Here is a 20,883-nt window from a genome sequence, read left to right as displayed (position 1 = left end):
ACAATATGCAGTCACTGTGGCTTAAAATAGCAGCTGGCTTGTGTTGTAGGGAGGGTAACTTCTGCTGTCGTCACCATGGTGATCACGCATCACCTACTTTAGTGGTCCATAATGCAGGTTCTGTTAGTACTTAGGAGGTACTGTATGTTCACTGACTTCTGCTCATGTATTTGTAGCTTTCCCATTATATATATATATATATTCTCAGATTGTGACTTATACTTTTATAATTAATGAGGGCTGTTAAGTGCACTCCAATGCAACAGGTGGTGCTGTAACTGCTAACCAGAATGCTATTGTCGTCATTCAGAGCTGAAGCAAGTCATATCTCATAAGGCAATTGAGGAAGTGGACAAAATTTGTACAAAAAAGTATTTTGATGACACTGGAATAGTCAAGAAAGTGCATGATATGCTGCTTGTGGCTGGGGTACTATGAAATTTTTATTTCTTTACTCACATTTTTTAAACTCTTGTGTATTTTTGTGATAGTAAACAAAATGTCCACTCCAGTAACGGCCATTTTAGAGGATTTTGACAAATCACATACAGTAGAATATTACGTTCTAGGGCTATAGAAACATTTAACATGCCAAAAAAAATTAGACTCATCTTTCATCCAAAAAAGTTTCTACCCTTTTCTGGTCTTTAGTAATCAGTAGTAGAACATACGTAATTTTCAGCAAAATATCAGTTCACAATTTGCCAAAAGGCTTTTTGCGAAAAGATAAATTTCAATGAAAACTTTCACTTTGACACAAATTTAGCCGAAATATCCAAACAAAAATGCCAAAATGTTTGTTCATTCATTCATTCATTTTCTACCGCTTATCCTAATGAGGTGCTGGAGCCTATCCCAGAGGCGTGGTACACCCTGGACTGGTCACCAGCCAATCACAGGGCACATATAGACAAACAACCATTCACACTCACATTCATACCTATGGACAATTTGGAGTCGCTAATTAACCTAGCATGTTTTTGGAATGTGGGAGGAAACCGGAGTACCCGGAGAAAACCCACACATGCACGGGGAGAACATGCAAACTCCACACAGAGATGGCCGAGGGTTTGATTGAACTCGGGTCTCCTAGCTGTGAGGTCTGCGCGCTAACCACTTGCAACCGTGCAGCCCCCAATGATAACAATAGAATTCAAACAGTATTTATCACCAGCAAGCAGCACCAAAACAACTTCTTCTTCCCAAATGAGTCAGAGCTTTTTTTCCTGTCACTCACACACACACACACACACACACAGTGTCTTTTAATATGCCATCCTATAGTCAAAGTCAATACGTTAATTTCTTGTTATGTGTTATAATCTTCTCTGCTTTGTCGCTAGCCCCCCATTTTATATCCTGGAGAAGAACACACAAAGCAATGGAGATAATCACTCTGACTTGTTATTGTATGTCAGTGTTTGGTGATTAGCGCATGATTGTCTCTCTCTTGGGGGTGGGGTGTGTGTGTGGGGGGGGAGGGGTTGTAGATATGAAAAGCCTAGTTGTTCTTTTGCAGAGGAAAAACAAACACATTGTGATAAATAATGAAGTGCGCTAGATTTACAAGAAGTGTAATTTTTAATCAATTACGGTTGGCTCGCTGCTGTCTTTAGCAGCATGTAATTAGAATATAGTGTGTAAAGGATTTTAATTATTATGGAAATGCAGTCGTTCAAACAATACGATCTATGATAACATCTTATGGTACATTTCCCCAAGGAAGATTCTTAATAGAGTCCCCTCGTTTCATTGTGCAATGCGTCACATTGCACCCTTTGATAGTTTTACTGGTGAAGGAATTCAGGTGATATCGTATTGAGGCATATTGTAATATAATACACGTTTATCCACGTTAACAAAATAATGGAATTGGCCAATAAAAACGTCATCGACTGTTAAATGTGGAATCTGTTCAAAATCGATTTAACGTGAATGAAACGCTGCTATAATGAGGAGAAAGAATATTTATGTGGGGAAGTATTTCTCCAGCAGACCCGCTCAGTCGTGGCAGAATCTAATTAGCTAGCTAACACTCGCCCGTGCCCTCCTGAACTTAACATGTCGACACAAGGACCTGAAACACCAGCAAAAGTTGACGGAAAAAACTCTGAAACGCCTCTATTTTGGAACGTGAATGCAAGCTAGCTGGGTTAGCTTAGGTTAGCAGAGAATGCTAATGCATGCATACACGTGCACATGCATAGTTCAGTTCCAAATATGAAAATTGTAAGTAGTTCATCGTGATATATTTGTAAAGAAATTATTTTGATGCATAACAAACATTTTGGGGGCTGCACGGCGGCAAAAACATGCTAGGTTAATTGGCGACTCCAAATTTTCCATAGGTATGAATGTGAGTGTGAATGGTTGTTTGTCTATATGTATGTGCCCTGTGATTGGCTGGCCACCAGTCCAGGGTGTACCCCAGCCTCTGTACAGCTGGGATAGGCTCCAGCACCCCAGTGACCCTCGTGAGGATAAGCGGTAGAAAATGAATGAATGAATAATGCACACCATTATGGTAGTGCTGTTAAACAATTTTAAATCAGATAAAATACAGTTTTCAAATTAATTAGTTAATCATGATTAATCACCATTTGCAACTATATCTGAATTCTTTACTGAATTTTTTTTTTTAAAGGATAAATAATCTATATGTCTATATGTGCCCTGTGATTGGCTGGCCACCAGTCCAGGGTGTACCCCGCCTCTCGCCCGAAGACAGCTGGGATAGGCTCCAGCACCCCAGCGACCCTTGTGAGGATAAGCGGTAGAAAATGAATGAATGAATAATGCACACCATTATGGTAGTGCTGTTAAACAATTTTAAATCAGATAAATCACAGTTTTCAAATTAATGAATTAATCATGATTAATCACCATTTGCAACTATATCTGAATTCTTTACTGAATTTTTTTTTTAAAGGATAAATAATCGACATATCTATATGTGCCCTGTGATTGGCTGGCGACCAGTCCAGGGTGTATCCCGCCTCTCGCCCGAAGACAGCTGGGATAGGCTCCAGCACCCTCCGTGACCCTCATGAGGATAAGCGGTAGAAAATGAATGAATGAATGTTGCACAAGTCCTTCACTTGTTGCCTGCTACACTTCTCCATTGCATACCATTAAAGTTTATTAATATTGCTCATGCTGCTGTATAATATTTAAATAGCATCTGAACTCAAGCACCAGTGTGAAAATAGAATGCTTGTTTTTCCACTACGGCGCCTCTGCCCGTCTTTACGTCTCTACAGAAGAGGATCACGGACATGGTCAAGAACATCTTCAGACATAAACATCTGGCTCCTTCACCTGGTTTCTGATGCACCAGGTAATGAGAAGCGCCTCTTGGCTACCGTGACAAGCATATGCTCGCTAGAACAAGACGGACGTTTGATGTCGAGAGCAGGTTGTGAAGTGGAGACTCAAGGCTACAGTGGAGGATACGTCGGGATAATACATTTAATACATCAAATACCACAATTTAGACACAAGTATTGGGACATATCAGGAGGAGGAAATAGAGTAGTGTTGTAGCTTCAGACAAAGCTTTGGAGTGGATATATCTTGTTCAACCCCTGATTAATTGATTTATTTTCCCTAAAAATGTGTCAATTTATTAAAAAAAAATTCAATATTCTATACCCATCCATCCATTTTCTATGCCGCTTATCCTCACATATATTCCATTGTACCTCTTTCATAATTGTTTTAATACATAGTATGAATACGGCTAATATAATGAATAGCCAAAAATCAGTGCAGCTGTACGCAACTGGAAGCTACCTTAAAACATAAATTACCGTCCTGACCGGAATATGAAACCACTCTGAATATAACACGACCATTTTTTAAGACAATATCAAAACACAAAAAAGACAATCAGGCAAACGGACCTGGTTTTGGCAAAAAAAATAGTTTTTTATAGACAAAATCAAAGATTTTCATCTCCAACTTCGGTACGGGAAAAAAAAAAATAATAATAATTTTTTTAATATTTATCCCAAAAAAAACAACTCTTACATTGTGCAGCCATGATCTGAAACAAACTTATAAAACACTTTTTCACTCCACTGTAGTTGGATAAAGTATACCATTTATATAGTATTACCAGTATTTGATGTCATCTATTTATTCTCCACATTATTATTTATTATTATACGGGAGCCAGGCAACAATATTTCGTTGGCAATGTCACTGCTGTGTTATTGTGCAATGACAATAAAGAAAGTCTATCTATCTATCTATCTATCTATAGTATTTACCATTTAATAAAAAGATCATAAATGCTAAAATACATTTTGAGAATTTTTTATAATTTTTTTAAAAAATTGTTAACTTTCTATATTGTGTATATCTATATTGTGATTCAACTAGCTAAACCTCGTACTTCGGTATGTGACAAAAATAAAATAAAATAAAAAAAACTATATTAGGAAAGCAGGAAGTGAACAAATGTAACAGTTACTGATTGTAAAAGTACCAGATGGAGGGGTAGGATTTAATAAGCTTTGATTCTTCCTACTCCTTTTGGACATGTGGAACTGCGAACTGATTATGTGAAAGCAGGAAGTGAACAAATGTAACAGTTACTGATTGTAAAAGTACCAGATGGAGGGGTAGGATTTAATAAGCTTTGATTCTTCCTACTCCTTTTGGACATGTGGAACTGTGAACTGATTATGTGATGCATTCAATTGTAATCTGATGCATGTTCAAATGAAATAAAACCATGACCAAAATAATGTTTTTTCAGTTTTCAGTTAGAATTGTTGGTAAAAAGGCCCCAGAAAGGGACTGTGGAATATGATGGAGAAAAAGCCTGGTGTGGAAAGTAGAGCTGGAGTATGATGCAGCGAAGACTACAACAGTCAGTGACTCACTTCAGCCCTCCAGGATCTCCTTCCCCTTTTATTTAATGCAAAGACAGAGACAGCAATGAGCAACAGAAGACTATTAAAACCCCGGAGAGTACAGTACAATGACACATTGACGGTGTCAGGCCTTGATATTCAAGTCCCTCTCTCTCGCAGACAATATAAGCACAGTACCAGGCATAAAATGGAATCGGACATAAGACAGAGGGAACATAACTCAAGTCAAGCTGATGGAGCCGCTTCAAGCTGGGATGCTTTCTTCAGCCGTGAGTATAACAATGCCGAAATACACTCAACGTTACACTCATCCACCAGGGAGGTCAAAGCTGACAGCTGCAGAGAATTCATATTCAGTGGGGGGCGGGGGCGGGGGGAGGGCGGGGGGTCGGGGCACTGAAATATGAGCTTTGTGGACTGCCAAATTGATTTAGCTGTAAAAATTCTTTTCATTTTCTTCTATAAAGATGCTCGTACTTTTACGGCTCCTCCGCCTGTAGCGGCCTTGATGATTTGCTTCCATTTTACAGCCAAGGTCACAATCAAAGCAGCTCCCGCTCTGCATATGGAACGCCGCCGCCGTCAAGATGATTTGCAAGAGCAACGATCCCTTTCACTCGGAAAAGATGGATAGATCCTTGCGACTTTTAACGCTCGGATGCCTTGCAGTTAAATGTCATTCAGTACTATTACATTATTGGGACAATACCGAATCGTTATTGCTGAAATTAGGGACGGACTACATTACTTTCATTCGCTATGGTGAATATTAACAGTCCATTATTATGTCTTTCATTCATCTCTGAATGTTCTGAACTTGTGTTTCCCATGCCATTGTTAAATTGAGCAATTGCCGAAACGGAGGTCTGTATTGATGGAGCTCAACTTCATATAGTTGACGTCATGTCCCCCTTCTTTCGACAGCAAATTAACGATAAAATGAGAGGGGATGGGGAAAAAATAAAATTCAAACTAAATGGTGTAGGACTGTTAAAAAAATTCTGCATACATTTGCACAAGTAAACATATTTTTACACAACAGGAACACTAGACTAGTGCCACGAACGGGAAAGGGAAGGTGGTGAACCCACCGTGGCCAGCAGCCAGCCACAGCTACCTGCAGCCAATTACAGCGCAAGCCGTGGTCCCTGCCACGCCCACCCCAAAGGGGGGGGTAGATATGGAGGCAAAGGCGTTGGATAAGGAATGCGCATATGCATGGGTGTAAGGCCCGAGGAAGTCCGCCCCAACAGGTGCCCATTCTTGGAGCTCAGTTCGCAGGGTGTCATTGCGATAACACAGCAGTCACCATGGAGACGTCTGTGACTGAGGGTCAGATGGAGGGTCTAATGGAGGGTCAGAGCATCCTGCTGCGGCAAATCTTTTGTCACAACATGACCTTGGTTAGCCATGGGGAAGAAGGGGGGGTTGGCTGAAATCCAGATGGAGTACTGTATATTGGTTGGGTTAGTGCAGCTCTCCGTCTCCATTAACGCCGGACAGGGGAGCTGAGACGCTCGACTGACTCGACATGGCTGACCAGATCTATGCACAGCAGGAGATCACAGGCTAACGACCAATTAACCAAAATGAACGGATCTTTTAACTGAATGAAGCGAAATGATCCGGTTCATCGAAATAAACGGTTTTACCCACAAGAAGCTTTTGCCAGAAGCAGCGTGCTTTCTCCGAGAAAGATGCATCACGTCCGGTTTCTGAGCTCCATCACACCGACGGCGCCTCTGACAAATCCAAGGAAATACAGCTGGAATAGGTGCAGATTCTGGAAGAACTAGAAAGCTTTGTGTGCTGGTTTATCGTTGCTCTATAGGAGTCCACAACTCAAAACAAAAGGGTCAAAAAATGAGCAAAATAGGTCTTCTTTAAGGGCTTAGAAACGCGCCCATATAAGGAAGTATGTCCCTCTGTGACATCACAAAGGGGCAGTTTTACCACGCCTTTAGAAACCAAGCATTTTGACAAATCCAAGAAAATACAGCTGGAATAGGCGCAGATTCTGGAAGAACTAGAAAGCTTTGTGTGCTGGTTTATCGTTGATCTATAGGAGTCCACAACTCAATACAAAAGGGTAAAAAAATTAGCATAATAGGTCTCCTTTAAGGGCAGAGCTCTTATCTGGCTTAGAGACACGCCCATATAAGGAAGTACGCCCCTCTGTGACATCACAAAGGGGCAGTTTTACCACGCCTTTTGAAACCGAGCGTTTTGACAAATCAAAAAAAAATACAGCTGGAATAGGTGCAGATTCTGGAAGAACTCGAAAGCTTTGTGTGCTGGTTTATCGTTGCTCTACAGGAGTCCACAACTCAATACAAGAGGGTAAAAAAATTAGCATAATAGGTCTCTTTTAAGGGCAGAGCTCTTATCTGGCTTAGAGACAAACCCATATAAGGTAGTCTGTCCCTCTGTGACATCACAAAGGGGCAATTTAACCACGCCTTCTGAAACTGAGCGTTTTGAACCATCTCAAACTTCTTTCAGGGCTCACTTCCAAATGCAAAAACCTCATTATCTGAAACTTTGGCATGGTTTAACATGAGAAATCATATATGTACAAAAAAAATATCTCAATTTCCTTGTAGTGTGAATGTACTGCAGCCTTAGTTTCCAATCTTCAGAGACCCCATCTCAATTTAAAGCAGCAGTATTTCTCCAGCTTTGATGAGGCCTACAGCAGAGACCAACTGTTTGTCCAACTCCTAATTAATGCGCTTAAAAAAAAAACAAAACAAACAGCCATAGCTTGCAACAAATAACCTCTCTAGCCTCAAAGCTGTGATGGGCAGTCACAGCTCAGACTGTGTGCTGCTCGCGCTGGGAGTGTGGTCCGCTGAGGGAATCCAGACATTTCCAAATTTATCGTTGCATAAATTGGTGGCGAGGAGAGCAGCTGACAGGCCATTCATCGTGACGGGCGCTGGCTGGATGCCGTGCGCAGACAGGGCTGCTGCGCTTTGATTTCCTGTCCTGGCTGGCCTGACAAATGAACTACAGAGAGGACGCAGGCAAAACGACGTCGCGCTGCAACACTGCTCCTCTCTGTCAATGACTAGCCTCCAGCTACTGTTTTGCGTAAAATAGAGTTCTAGGTTATTTGTGTAATCTTCCAAACTACTTAAAAAGGGGCCCATTATGCTAATTTTTTGACACGTTGTATTGAGATATTTTTTGTACATTATTTATCGGGTTAAACCATGCCAAAGTTTTAGATAATGAAGTTTGTGCATTTAGAAGTGAGCCCTTGTAATGGCGCAAAACGCTCTGTTTCAAAAGGCATGGTAAAACTGCTCCTTTGTGATGTCACAGAGGGACAGACTTCCTTATATGGGCGTGTCTCTAAGCCAGATAAGAGCACTGCCCTTAAACTTCTTATGCTAAATTTTCGACCTGTTGAATTGAGATATTTTTGTACATGATTTATCGTTTTCAACCATGCCAAAGTTTCAGATAATGACGTTTGTGCATTTGAAGTGAACCCGAAAAGAAGTTTGTGATGGTGCAAAACGCTCGGTTTCAAAAGGCGTGGTAAAACTGCCTCTTTGTGATGTCACAGAGGGACAGACTTCCTTATATGGGCGTGTCTCTAAGCCAGATAAGAGCACTGCACTTAAACACTTGACACTTTGGATTGAGTTGTAGACTCCTATAGAGCACCTACACACAATAACCCACACAAACATTTTAGATTTTCCAGAATCTGCACCTATTCCAGCTGTATTTTGATTTGTGCTTCCTGCCAAAACAGTACAATTGATTCCACCCACCGCCCGCCTTCAGGGCATACCCACTCCACTGTGATTGGTCACACACCGAAAGTGCTTCCTAACTATGAACCATATAAGGAAGTCTGCCCCTCTGTGATGTCACAAACAAACAGTTTTACCATGCCTTTTGAAATTTTATATCATTTTATATCGTCATATCGTGATACATCCTAAAAATATTGTGAAATATGCTAAGGTCCATATCGCCCAACCCTAGTACAGAATTACAGTATATTTAAAAGGTAAACAAAGTGCACAATTGCACTTTTTGGAGACGCACAGCAACAAATACAAAAGCACTTTTAAACTGTTTAAATTACAGCATCACAAATAGGTTTTGGAACATCTGTTGTAAATGTAATTTACTGTAATTATGTGAAATATTAATGACTGAATGACTTTTTGAACAATTTTTAAAACAATAAAACGCCTCTAGGTTTCAGCTATAATCGCACTAGAAGCTCAAAACAATAAGATTTCAGCATTGATTTAAAATCAGGCTTAGTTGTCACACAAAGATAGTCGAGGCTAAAAAGTCATGCTCTATTTACTCTCCAATACGAGTGTGAGCAAAGTTCACAGAGATTGATTAAACAATTTTTTTTTTGCGGCATAAAGACACTAACGAGATGAAAACGAGTACAGTATAAATAGCTGCAGGCCCAACAAGAGCTCTTCACTCGAACACGAGTGCGTTTGACAGCAGCATATTAGATGCCATGGTGTAAATTAGAGGCAAAAGGGAGCACATTTTCCACGCTCAGCTTGCGGTTCATTTTTTCACATCACTATCTTTTCACTTTTTTTTTGCTGCCCCTCAGGCACGCTGCCAAAGACTCCCTCCACCCTCCATAGCGGTAATTACACTGCTGACCACAGCTTGATTAAAAGATCTAATCTAAAAACTTAGTGTTCAACATCTGCCAACAAGATCCGGTGTGTGTGTGTGTGTGTGTGTGTATGTTCTGTTTTCTTTATGTATTTCCAAGCATGGAACAGTGAAATGGGAGAGCACAGCGAGCTACGAAGTGCAGAGAAAACATCATTTTGCTTTTTCCTCTGTGTCAGGGTGAGAGTGTAATTGCACCAGAGGATGTTTTATTCAAGGAGGGAAGCACTGCGGGATCACAGACATTATGCAGGATGAAATTATAACTTGTTCTGAAAGGCACCAGGCCAGCCTTCTTCCTGTCTGAATTAAAATAAGCTCTGTTTCACCTGAAGCCTCGCTGCAGACGATATAATAACAGTAAGAGTGCGCTGCGTGTGCCAAAATGTAACTTTTAATAATTACTTGGAGTGCATGAGAAAGTGGAATGGAAAAAAAACGTAGCACGGTATTGCACAACACAAAAGATACAGACTGGCGAGTGTACCATGCATGACAACAACTTTTTTTCTTAACTTAAAAAAATATTAAAAAAAAAACAGGCGGTTGCCTACAGCCACATCTGTTAACGCCAGTGTTTTTGACATAAATAAATACAAATACTGATTTTTTGGCTTTTTTTTTTATCCAATACAATTCATTGATAGTCCAGCACAGATACGTTTCATTCATTTTCTACCGCTTATCCTCACGAGGGTCGCAGGGGGTGCTGGAGCCTATCCCAGCTGTCTTTGGACGAGAGGCGGGATACACCCTGGACTGGTGGCCAGCCAATCACAGGGCACATATAGACAAACAACTTAAAAAATTATAAATAAAAAAAACAGGTGGTTGCCTACAGCCACATCTGTTAATGTCAGTGTTTTTGACTTGGCGATAAATACAAATACTGATTTTTTGGCTTCTGATCCAATTTAATTTATTTATAGTCCAGCACAGATACTTTTCATTCATTCATTTTCTACCGCTTATCCTCACGAGGGTTGCGGGGGTGATGGAGCCTATCCCAGCTGTCTTTGGACGAGAGGCGGGATACACCCTGGACTGGTGGCCAGCCAATCACAGTGCACATATAGACAAACAACTTTTTTTTCTTGACTTAAAAAATGATTTAAAAAAACAGGTGGTTGCCTACAGCCACATCTGTTAATGTCAGTATACAGATTTTTTGGCTTCTGATCCAATTTAATTTATTTATTGTCCAGCACAGATACTTTTCGTTCATTCATTTTCTATCGCTTATCCATATGAGGGTCGCAAGGGGTGCTGGAGCCTATCCCAGCTGTCTTTGGACGAGATGCGGGATACACCCTGGACTGGTGGCCAGCCAATCACAGGGCACATATAGACAAACAACCATTCACATTCACATTCATGCCTATGGACAATTTGGAGTCGCTAATTAACCTAGCATGTTTTTGGAATGTGTGAGGAAAACACATGCACGGGGAGAACATACAAACTCCACACAGAGATGGCCGAGGGTGGGATTGAACTCGGGTCTCCTAGCTGTGAGGTCTGTGCGCTAACCACTGCCGCCGTGCAGCCCCCAATGATAACAATAGAATTTAAACAGTATAAAAAAAGTATTTTTCCCCACAGAAAGCAGTGTGTAAAATCAATTTACACTATACATGCAAACACCAGCAGGCGGCACCAAAACACTTTTCTTCTTCCCAAATGAGTCACAGCTTTTTTTCTTGGCACTCACACACACACACACAGTGTCTTTGGCTGGCCACCTGTCCAAGGTGTACCCCACCTCTCACCCAAAGACAGCTGGGATAGGCTCCAGCACATTCCAAAAACATGCTAGGTTAATTAGCAACTCCAAATTGTCCATATGAATGAATGTGAGTGTGAATGGTTGTTTGTCTATATGTGCCCTGTGATTGGCTGGCCACCAGTCCAGGGTGTACCCCGCCTCCCGCCTGAAGACAGCTGGGATAGGCTCCATCATACCAGTGACCCTAGTGAGGATAAACAGTATAGAAAATGGATGGAGGGATGTCATGTGGATTGACATATACTTCCAATACCAATACCCAACAACAGCTGTTTAAGAGGAGTAAACCAACATCTCACAGGCTACACAACAAACGTCACACCAGATATGGCAAAACTTTGTATTTTGGAGTGCATTAATCATGCTGTTTAATTAGCATGATATGCTAATTAGGAATATCAGGGCTCACTAACACAAGTTTTTTTTTTTTAAACAATATTTGTAAGAAATAGGCCTTTTGTGTACATAAAAACAACTTTACTGTTTGGAGTTCTACTCATGAAAAATGTAATTGTTGCATTTATATTTTTGTTGACTTGTTCCAAGTCATAATTAACAACTGCTTATTGTTTGCTAGCTAGCTATCTAGTATCTATCTAGTTAGCTAGAAATTGCTAGCTAGAAATAGCTCGAAATAAGAAATAGGCCTTTTGTGTACATAAAAACAATTTTACTGATTGGAGTTCTACTCATGAAAAATGTAATTGTTGCATTTTTATTTTTGTTGACTTGTTCCAAGTCATAATTAACAACTGCTTATTGTTTGCTAGCTAGCTATCTAGTATCTATCTAGTTAGCTAGAAATTGCTAGCTAGAAATAGCTCGAAATAAGAAATAGGCCTTTTGCGTACATAAAAACAATTTTACTGATTGAAGTTCTACTCATGAAAGACGTAAATGTTGCATTTATATTTTTCTTGACTTGTTTCAAGTCATAATTAACAACGGTTTATTGTTAGCTAGCTAGCTAGATATCGAGCTAGCTAGCAGGGGTACAAACACAGATTACCACTTGTTGCTCAGCAGAATTTGTGGGCAAAATTCGACTTAAACATAACCTCCTCATTAAATAATGACCTTTAAGGGACTGAAAAGCATGTGTGTAAAGTTTGAATAAAACTGATACAACTTTATATATAACTTTGTATCTTATATACGCATTACAAGTATGCTAGCATGTCTTGTGAGTACAACACATTAGGGGCGTGCTACATTCACTGCCCCGTCACAGTAGTAAAAACGAAATGTGCTTTGGGATGCAATCATGCATTGAATACAGGATTATTATTATTATTATTATTATTATTAAGATTATTAAACAAGGTCAACTAAGAACATGAGAAGACTTAAAGACGCAGACTCACCCTCTCGTAGCAGATGTGAATAGATAAGCCAAAGGAGCAGCAGGCAGCAGAGGGACGCACCTCCACCTGCCGAGAGCGTCTTGACTCCGGACTGCATCCCGTGCTTCTCCTCCTCCTCCTCCTGGATGATTGAGGGAAAAAAAAACAAAACAAAAAAAAAAAACTTTGTGCACCCTCCCCTCCTCTTCCCAGCTGTCAATTACATGAGCTGCTAATCCAGGAACGCTTCCACATCCTGTCGACGGCATCCATTTTGCAATGAGGTGAAGATAAAGATTAAGAAACAAACAAAAAAAAATCCTGTTTTTAACCCCCCCGCCCCACCCCCAACTCCTCCTGCAAGATTTTCCTCAGTGATGCAAATCCAATGTAACAATATCGTTGTCCAAGTTGAGGCATGCGTCCGCGTGGGGGTCCAGTTTGGTGGGATCAAGTGGTTCCGATGAAAGCTGGGCTTTGAGGAAGAACAGGATGAAGCGTGTGTAGCGCACTCCTCCTCATCCAAGCGCGGGAATGATGATGATGATGATGATGTGGATGAAGAGGAGGAGGAGGAGGAGGAGGCGAAGGAGGCTGGTGGTAAATAAAGGCATCCTCCCTCACTCCCTCAGCGAGTACATTGCTAATTCACTTCACACTTGGGGTGTCACCATACACTCAAGAGGCAGGACGTATTGGATGCAGTCAAAACAATATTTTCACATTACTTGTTTTTTTTTTTTTTAAAGCTACAGTGACAAAATATAGGACTGTAACAACCTAAACAAAATAAGAAAACCCACACTCTGATTATTTCTATTACACTGAGTTAGCAAAGTTAGCAAATATGGTCTCAAGAAAGTTACACTGTAATACATTGCAGGGGCGTCGCTAGGTTCTGAAGAGTGTGTGTGTGTGGGAGGGGGGGGGGGGCATGCACAGGATATGAATGACATTAAAAAAATCCAAAAAAACAAATAACGAACAAGAACTGGGATATAACTTTCCCACTTTTTGGGCAGATTTAGTAAAGATACTCAATTATTTTAGGCCACCATTACAGTTAATTGACAGTGATCAATTATATAATAATCATAATATTATTATTATTATTAATTAATTATTATCACTATCATCATTCTTCTTGTTCTGATAATTACTACTACTACTACTAGTAGTAGTAGTAGGCTAGTATTAGCCTGCTTATTGCCTTGCTTATTAGCCTGCTTTTGCCCTATTATATGAAATTTGTCAGACATTGTTTTGTAAAAAAAAAAAATCTATAAAAAAATCTATAAAAAATATCAAATTATTTAGCGGGGTCTTAAGAACACTGCTAGTATTAGCCTGCTTATTGGCCTGCTTTTGCCCTATTATACGAAATTTGTCGGACATTTTTTTGTAAAAAAAAAAATATATATAAAAAATATATAAAAAATATCAAATTATTTTGCGGGGTCTTAAGAACACTACTACTACTAGTAGTAGTAGTACTAGGCTAGTATTAGCCTGCTTATTGGCCTGCTTTTGCCCTATTATATGAAATTTGTCAGACATTTTTTTGTAAAAAAAAAAATCTATAAAAAATCTATAAAAAAATATCAAATTATTTTGCGGGGTCTTAAGAACACTACTACTACTAGTAGTAGTAGTAGTAGGCTAGTATTAGCCTGCTTATTGGCCTGCTTTTGCCCTATTATATGAAATTTGTCAGACATTTTTTTGTAAAAAAAAAAAATCTATAAAAAAATCTACTACTAAAATCTACTACTACTACTACTATTAGTAGTAGTAGTAGGCTAGTATTAGCCTGCTTATTGGCCTGATTTTGCCCTATTATATGAAATTTGTCTGACAATTTTTTTTGTAAAAACAAATCTGACAAAAAATCTGCATTTCTTTGTAAAAAAAAAAAAAAATCTAGTCACATTTACACTCTTTTTATTTACAACATATTGCGCAACTGCAGGGTCTTGAGACACAAGCTAACTCGCAAACTAGAGAGCTAGCGACCTAAATGGTAGCCTTCAAGTTATTTCCTTTAAAAAGCCAAAAACTTACCACTTCCACACGGATAGGGAGGATAACTATTAACAGTTATTTAACCTTTAACATTAACATGAATCAAACGTAATAATTTTTTCTGGGTACATGATACCATACAGCATCCATATCAAACTTGCGCGGGCCGCACTAACATTAAACTTTCATATCAAGGCGGGGGGCCTTAACTAGCGTCCTGCGGGCCACATTTGGCCCGTGGGCCGTGTGTTTGAGACCCCTGGTATATACATATTGAATCCCTGTTTTTTTTAAGCACATACAGTATATGCTGATACTGACTACACACTGAACGTACTCCATTTTGTTGCACGTTACACCTTGGAAGCTTCAGGCCTATAAGGTTCGATCCTATTTGTGAGCCTCGGAGTGTCTCAGTGCCATCTAGAAGCTTGTGTGGACACCATGACAAAGTGTATGGTTTGCGCCGCTATCCATCTTCCAGCTGTGTCGGCCACAGACAGACAGGAAATGAAAAGAAGGCGAAGCAGCAGTAGCCGAAGGCATTCTTACTTTATCCGCCAAGAGACTTGGCTTATCCCACACTTGTGTGGGCCTTTGAATGCAAACAATGGTCTTGCTGCAGAACTTTTTCCCGTGAAGGATTAAGAAGTTGCGGAGATGTTTAACCGTCTTCTTGTGAAGTTTGAAAAAGAGAGCAAAGCGTGAATTAACAAGAGTGATGAATGACGCCGCGCCGCCGTAGAGCTGTACACCTGACTTCCTCGTTTTTCTGCAATACCGCTCCATGAATAAATTAGACATTTTCAAATGAATCTTCATTTACGGCAACTATTCCATTTTTGTATGCACTCTCAGTTAGTTATGTCAACCGTTCCTTTTCACTGCTATTATCCACATGCACTCAATTCCACGGGTCCATTTTTAAACCCCCCACACAACTATAGCTAAGTGTGTGTGCTTGTGACATCTTCACTCAGGTGAAATTGGGTATTTAACCTCCAATATTGGTGGCCACAGCTCTAATAAACGCCATGCTCAATTTAATATCCACGTGAATAAATTACACCCCCCTCCCCACACACACAAAATAGTATGATGGAGGCTGTAACATAACATAGTATGGATTGCTATTAATACTGTATATAATTGAATTATATTTATAGTATTGTAGATAATTTGCATTATTTTTGTTCAAATCAGAAATACAAGAAAACTAAATTAAATGATATTTATTTTATTTGAGTAATTATAATAAAATATTGACAATTTATATATATTATGTTCATTTTGCATATTTTTATGTTTTACAAATAATTTAATAATTTAATTTTAGCAAAAAAAAAATTCTCTCCCTATGACGTTTTTACCAAAACACATTGTAAAGTTTACAGTGATGTTTAAAGAGAAAGTACTGTTATATTAAAAAATAAAAAAAAATCAAGAAATTTTAATACTATATTAGATATATATAATAATATATATTTCACAACATAACATAGTATGTATTGCTATTAATACAGTATATAATTGCATTATATTTATAGTACTGGAAATAATTTGCATTATTTTTGTTCAAATCAGAAATACAAGAAAACCAAAAAAAGTTATTTATAATAATGTCCATTAATTTTAAGTATATATTATTTTAAATGTATATAATATATATACGTATAAAAGAAACAAGTGTTGCTATATGCATAATAGGGTTACTGTTCCATTTTATATTTTATTTAATATAATAAAAAATATTAAAATGTAATAAAATATTGAAAATTTACATATATTATGTCCATTGTGCAGATTTGTATATGTTTTACAAATAATTTAATTTTAGCAAAAAAATTACAGAAAAAATTTTTTAAATATTACATTTTAACAAATAAACACTCCCTTAGTGATCTTTGATGTTTTTACCAAAACACATTGTAAAGTTTACAGTAATATTTAAAGAGAAAGTGCTGCTGTATTAAAAAATTCTCAAAAAAAAATCAAGCAATTTTAGCATTAAAATTGTGTGATTTTTTGGGATTTTTTTCCCATTTTTTATTCGATTTATAATAATATATATTTCAATATGCAGTATTGGGGGTATTGTCTTGTAATTATACAATTATACACCGTGTTTGGTATACATCATAGTCCATGATCATTCGTTAAGTGGTAAGTGATACCAGACAAATGACTGCAGAGGACAAATAGATTGAATCTTGCACCGAGCTCTCGGACGAGAGCTGTCCTATCTAGTCTTTGAGCATGAAGTAAACGTCTCCTCAGTGTTTCTGACATGGCGTCCGTCTTTGTCATGTACTGCTGCCCGTCCAACAAACTACCTATCTAGCTAGCTGTCAATAAAAGCCGGCTGATAAAAATCTGATGAAATATCGACCCAGACGAGATTCATTTGGCCACCATATTGGCATAAATTAACTGACGAGGCTTTTTAGTATTCGGACAACGATTAAAAATGATCAGACCCCCCCCCCCACACACACGCAACATGGTTTTACCAGAGTATAAACAACAATCATTTGCAGTCATCAAACATCAACGCCCACAATGCATTGCCCACAAGATCAGATTCTGCTGACTCTCAACGCCCAACAGCGCCATGGTTGCCATCTTTCAGGATAAGTAACTTGTTGACACGGCCCTGTCCTCAAGCTGCCCCCCCCCCTTTTAGATTTACACACCCCCGTGGGTGAATGGCTATTACATGTGCTGTTATTATTTGTCATAAAAGCGACGCAGTGAACGGTGACCAAGTGTGAGGCGGCTATAAAAAGCAGCGGGGCTGTGAGCGTCATCAATCAGACACGGTGGTGAAACAGCGGGCCCCTCCGCCGGGTGCTGGAAATTGATTTTTCTTTTAAGTCTTAGCGATTAGGGTGTGGAAGAGGCAGCGAGGGGAACAGGCTGAGATTAGATGGAGGAGGGGCGGAGCATTGTGCTGAGAGAAAATACAGCAAAAAGCTTGATGACTCCGACCGGAAAATTCATAAACTGACCTTTGCTTGTTTTAACGAAGTGACAAGAACGCTCTGGATCAATTGCAAAAAAAAAAAAGTCAAAAATTATAAATATCAATAGACCCGAAAAACCCGTGGAAACTTTCAGGCACAGGTTTGATGACCTCCATAATCAGGAAAAAGCCACACACAGAATGTACTCAGTGAACTGGGATAGGCTCCAGCATAAGAAAATGGATGGATGATTTTGTAAACATGATATGGAGTGGGGCAAAAATGATGACTAGTAAAATGACTAGTACTTATTGTGTGGAAAATATGGGCTAATAACTATAAAAGCAATCTTCACTCGCTAAATGTACTGCAAAAAAAGGTCAGTAAGGATAATTCATAATGCCGCCTACAGACAACATACTAACTCCTTATTTCTAAAATCACAAATACTTCAACTTGCTGATATAGTTCATTTTCAAACAACTAAAATAATGCATAAGGTTAAAAATAACCAATTCCCTAAAAATGTCATCCAATACTTCTCTACAAGAGAGGAGAAATATGATCTCAGGGAAGAACTACATTTGAAACACTTCTATGCTAGGACTACGTTAAAAAGCCATAGCATTTCAGTATGTGGAATCAAACTATGGAATGGATTGAGTAAGGAAGTCAAACAATGCACAACGATGAGCCAATTCAAGAAACAATACAAGCAGTTGATGTTTGCTAAATACAAGGATGAAGAGTCTTGAACCAGTCATGATGTGCTATATATATCACTATATTGACACTTACTATGGTACCCATTATGTCATTGGATGCTCATATCACCTCCTACTTTGGTATGTGACAAAAAATAAAAATTAAAAAATAAATATATAAATAAATAATACAAAATAAAATAAATATTAATAAACTAAAGTAAAAAAATGTTTTTTTTTTTAAATCACCTCGTACTTCGGTATGGGACAAAAAATTACATTTTTAAAATTTTAATTTTTAAACCTATTCCAGTTGTATTTCTTTGGATTTCATGCTTCCCTGTGAAAGTTGAATGAAAGAAACAATTAATTCCCAATCTGGGGGATCTCAGACAAAATAAGACGGACTGCAGGACTTTTCTTTTTCTTTCTTTTTTTTTTTTGTCTTCAGCTTGAGGCCTGTGCAGCGGATTTAATTAAGATGTCATGAAAATGTATGGCTCTTGTAGGACGGCATAAATCAGGTGTGAAGGTGTAGAGCTGGGAGGAAAGTAAAAAAAAAAAAAAAAAAAAAAGAACATTTAAGTACTACTTTCAAAGTTGCTCACCGACAACCTGAGAGACAACACGCACACACACACACCATCCCTGAAACAGAAAGACAGCTGGAGGAGTTGAAAAAGTCTGCAGTATCAGTATGAGGCAGGAAAGCCTCCACTGATGAGGTGGACAGCACTTTAGGATATCGGAGACGTGCTGGTCTCTTTAAAGACGCTTTGGAAACCGGCTTTGTTTCCCTAAATGCTGGTCTTCTCTGCAACTTTCAAACCAAAACTAATAACTAGTACAATAAGTATAAATATAATATAATGGTGTCAAGGCTGCATGGTGGAAAGTGGTTAGCACACAGGCCTCACAGCTAGGAGACCCAAGTTCGATTCCGCCCTCAGCCATTTGTGTGTGTTGAGTTTGTATGTTCTCCCAGTGTACGTGTCGCCAGGTAGTATGTTAAGTTCAATATACGGGCCGTATTCACACACTTGGCGGGCCAGGTGTGGCCCCCGAGCTGCAGTTTACACACCCCTGCACTACACAGTAACCAGGAAAATGAAGTTGCAAAAGTGAAAACTGTAAATAGTTCATGGTGTGTTATTTATGTTTTGGCATCATTGTTTACACATTTTGCCTAAATATAATACATGGCTAAATTTGTGTCAAAGTGGTAATGGTAATATTTCATTTGAACATGCATCAGATGACAATTGAATGCATCACATAATCAGTTCACAGTTCCACATGTCCAAAAGGAGTAGGAAGAAGCAAAGCTTATTAAATCCTACCCCTCCATCTGGTACTTTTGCAATCAGTAACTGTTACATTTGTTCACTTCCTGCTTTCCTAATATATATATATATATATATATATTGTTTTTTTTTGTCACGTACCGAAGTACAAGGTTCAGCTAGTTGAGTCACAATATAGAACATAAACACACCCTTTTTTGTGACAATTTGTCATTAAAAAAATAATAAAAAATTCTCAAAATGTATATTAGCATTTATGATCTTTTTATTAAATTGTAAATACTATAAATACTGGTAATACTATATAAATGGTATACTATATACAAATTACACAAAAAAATTAGAGCAAAAAAGTGTTTTATAAGTTTGTTTCAGATCATGGCTGCAATGTGTCCAAGTGGTTAGCATGCATGCCTCACAGCTAGAAGACCCAAGTTCAATTCCACCCTCACCTATCTCTGTGTGGAGTTTGCATGCGTGGGTTTTCTCCGTGTACTCCGAAATGGTACTCCCACATTCCGAAAACATGCTAGGTTAATAGGCAACTCCAAATTGTCCATAGGTATGAATGTGAGTGTGAATGGTTGTTTGTCTATATGTGCCCTGTGATTGGCTGGCCACCAGTCCGGGGTGTCAAATGTGAAATGGCAAGTGTGAAATGGCAGGAGGTCGTTATATATATAACAGTATAACAACTGCATGTTTGTATATTTATTAGGTATAGTTGCTGTGTGATGAATTCAGTGTTCTTAGCGACCCTCGTGAGGATAAGAATGGACTGTCCAAAAAAGGGGAGTTAATTCTCCTTTGACTTTGAGAGAATAGCGCAGGGGCATTTATCAAATCTATGTCTAATAAAACTTCACGGATCGATTTTTATTTATATATTTTTTAATTATATCTTCTCCCTTTTTTTTGGTTGAGAACTAATATGATATGATAATATGATGGCACATAAATGTGCTGCACAGCGGTATTGTCTTATATGAGCCTAAAGAGTGACCATATCATCATTATTATCATAATAGAGTCTGAAAGTGCCCCCCCCCCAAAAAGGTTAAATATAGTGCAGGAGCTGCTGTCATCGCCATTATTATGTGTCACCATCGACTTTACTTCCTGTAACCCCCCCACCCTCCCCCACCCTCCGCGCTAAGTCCATCTCCACAGTGGGTAAACAGCTAATCCCTGCTTCAATCAATGCAAG

The 20,883-nt window shown here is 38.7% G+C and overlaps 1 protein-coding gene across 1 annotated transcript in view; it reads right to left on the bottom strand.

Annotated features, from left to right (window-relative positions):
• Window positions 1–13,013, bottom strand: part of tafa5l (TAFA chemokine like family member 5, like) — a 42,047-nt gene extending 29,034 nt beyond the window's left edge. The window contains exon 1 of the mRNA XM_058085613.2: window positions 12,705–13,013. Within this exon, the coding sequence (XP_057941596.1) occupies window positions 12,705–12,801 (97 nt within the window). The 5' untranslated portion in view covers window positions 12,802–13,013. The remainder of the gene's footprint in view (window positions 1–12,704) is intronic.
• Window positions 13,014–20,883: the final 7,870 nt, after the last annotated feature.

The sequence above is a fragment of the Doryrhamphus excisus genome, linkage group LG17 (assembly GCF_037039965.1).
Source record: "Doryrhamphus excisus strain RoL-2023G ecotype Guam linkage group LG17, RoL_Dexc_Guam_v1.1, whole genome shotgun sequence".
Classification (NCBI taxonomy): Eukaryota; Metazoa; Chordata; class Actinopteri; order Syngnathiformes; family Syngnathidae; genus Doryrhamphus; species Doryrhamphus excisus.
The sequence above is the reverse complement of the archived record's forward strand: the minus strand, read 5'-3'. Positions and strand labels throughout refer to the sequence as shown.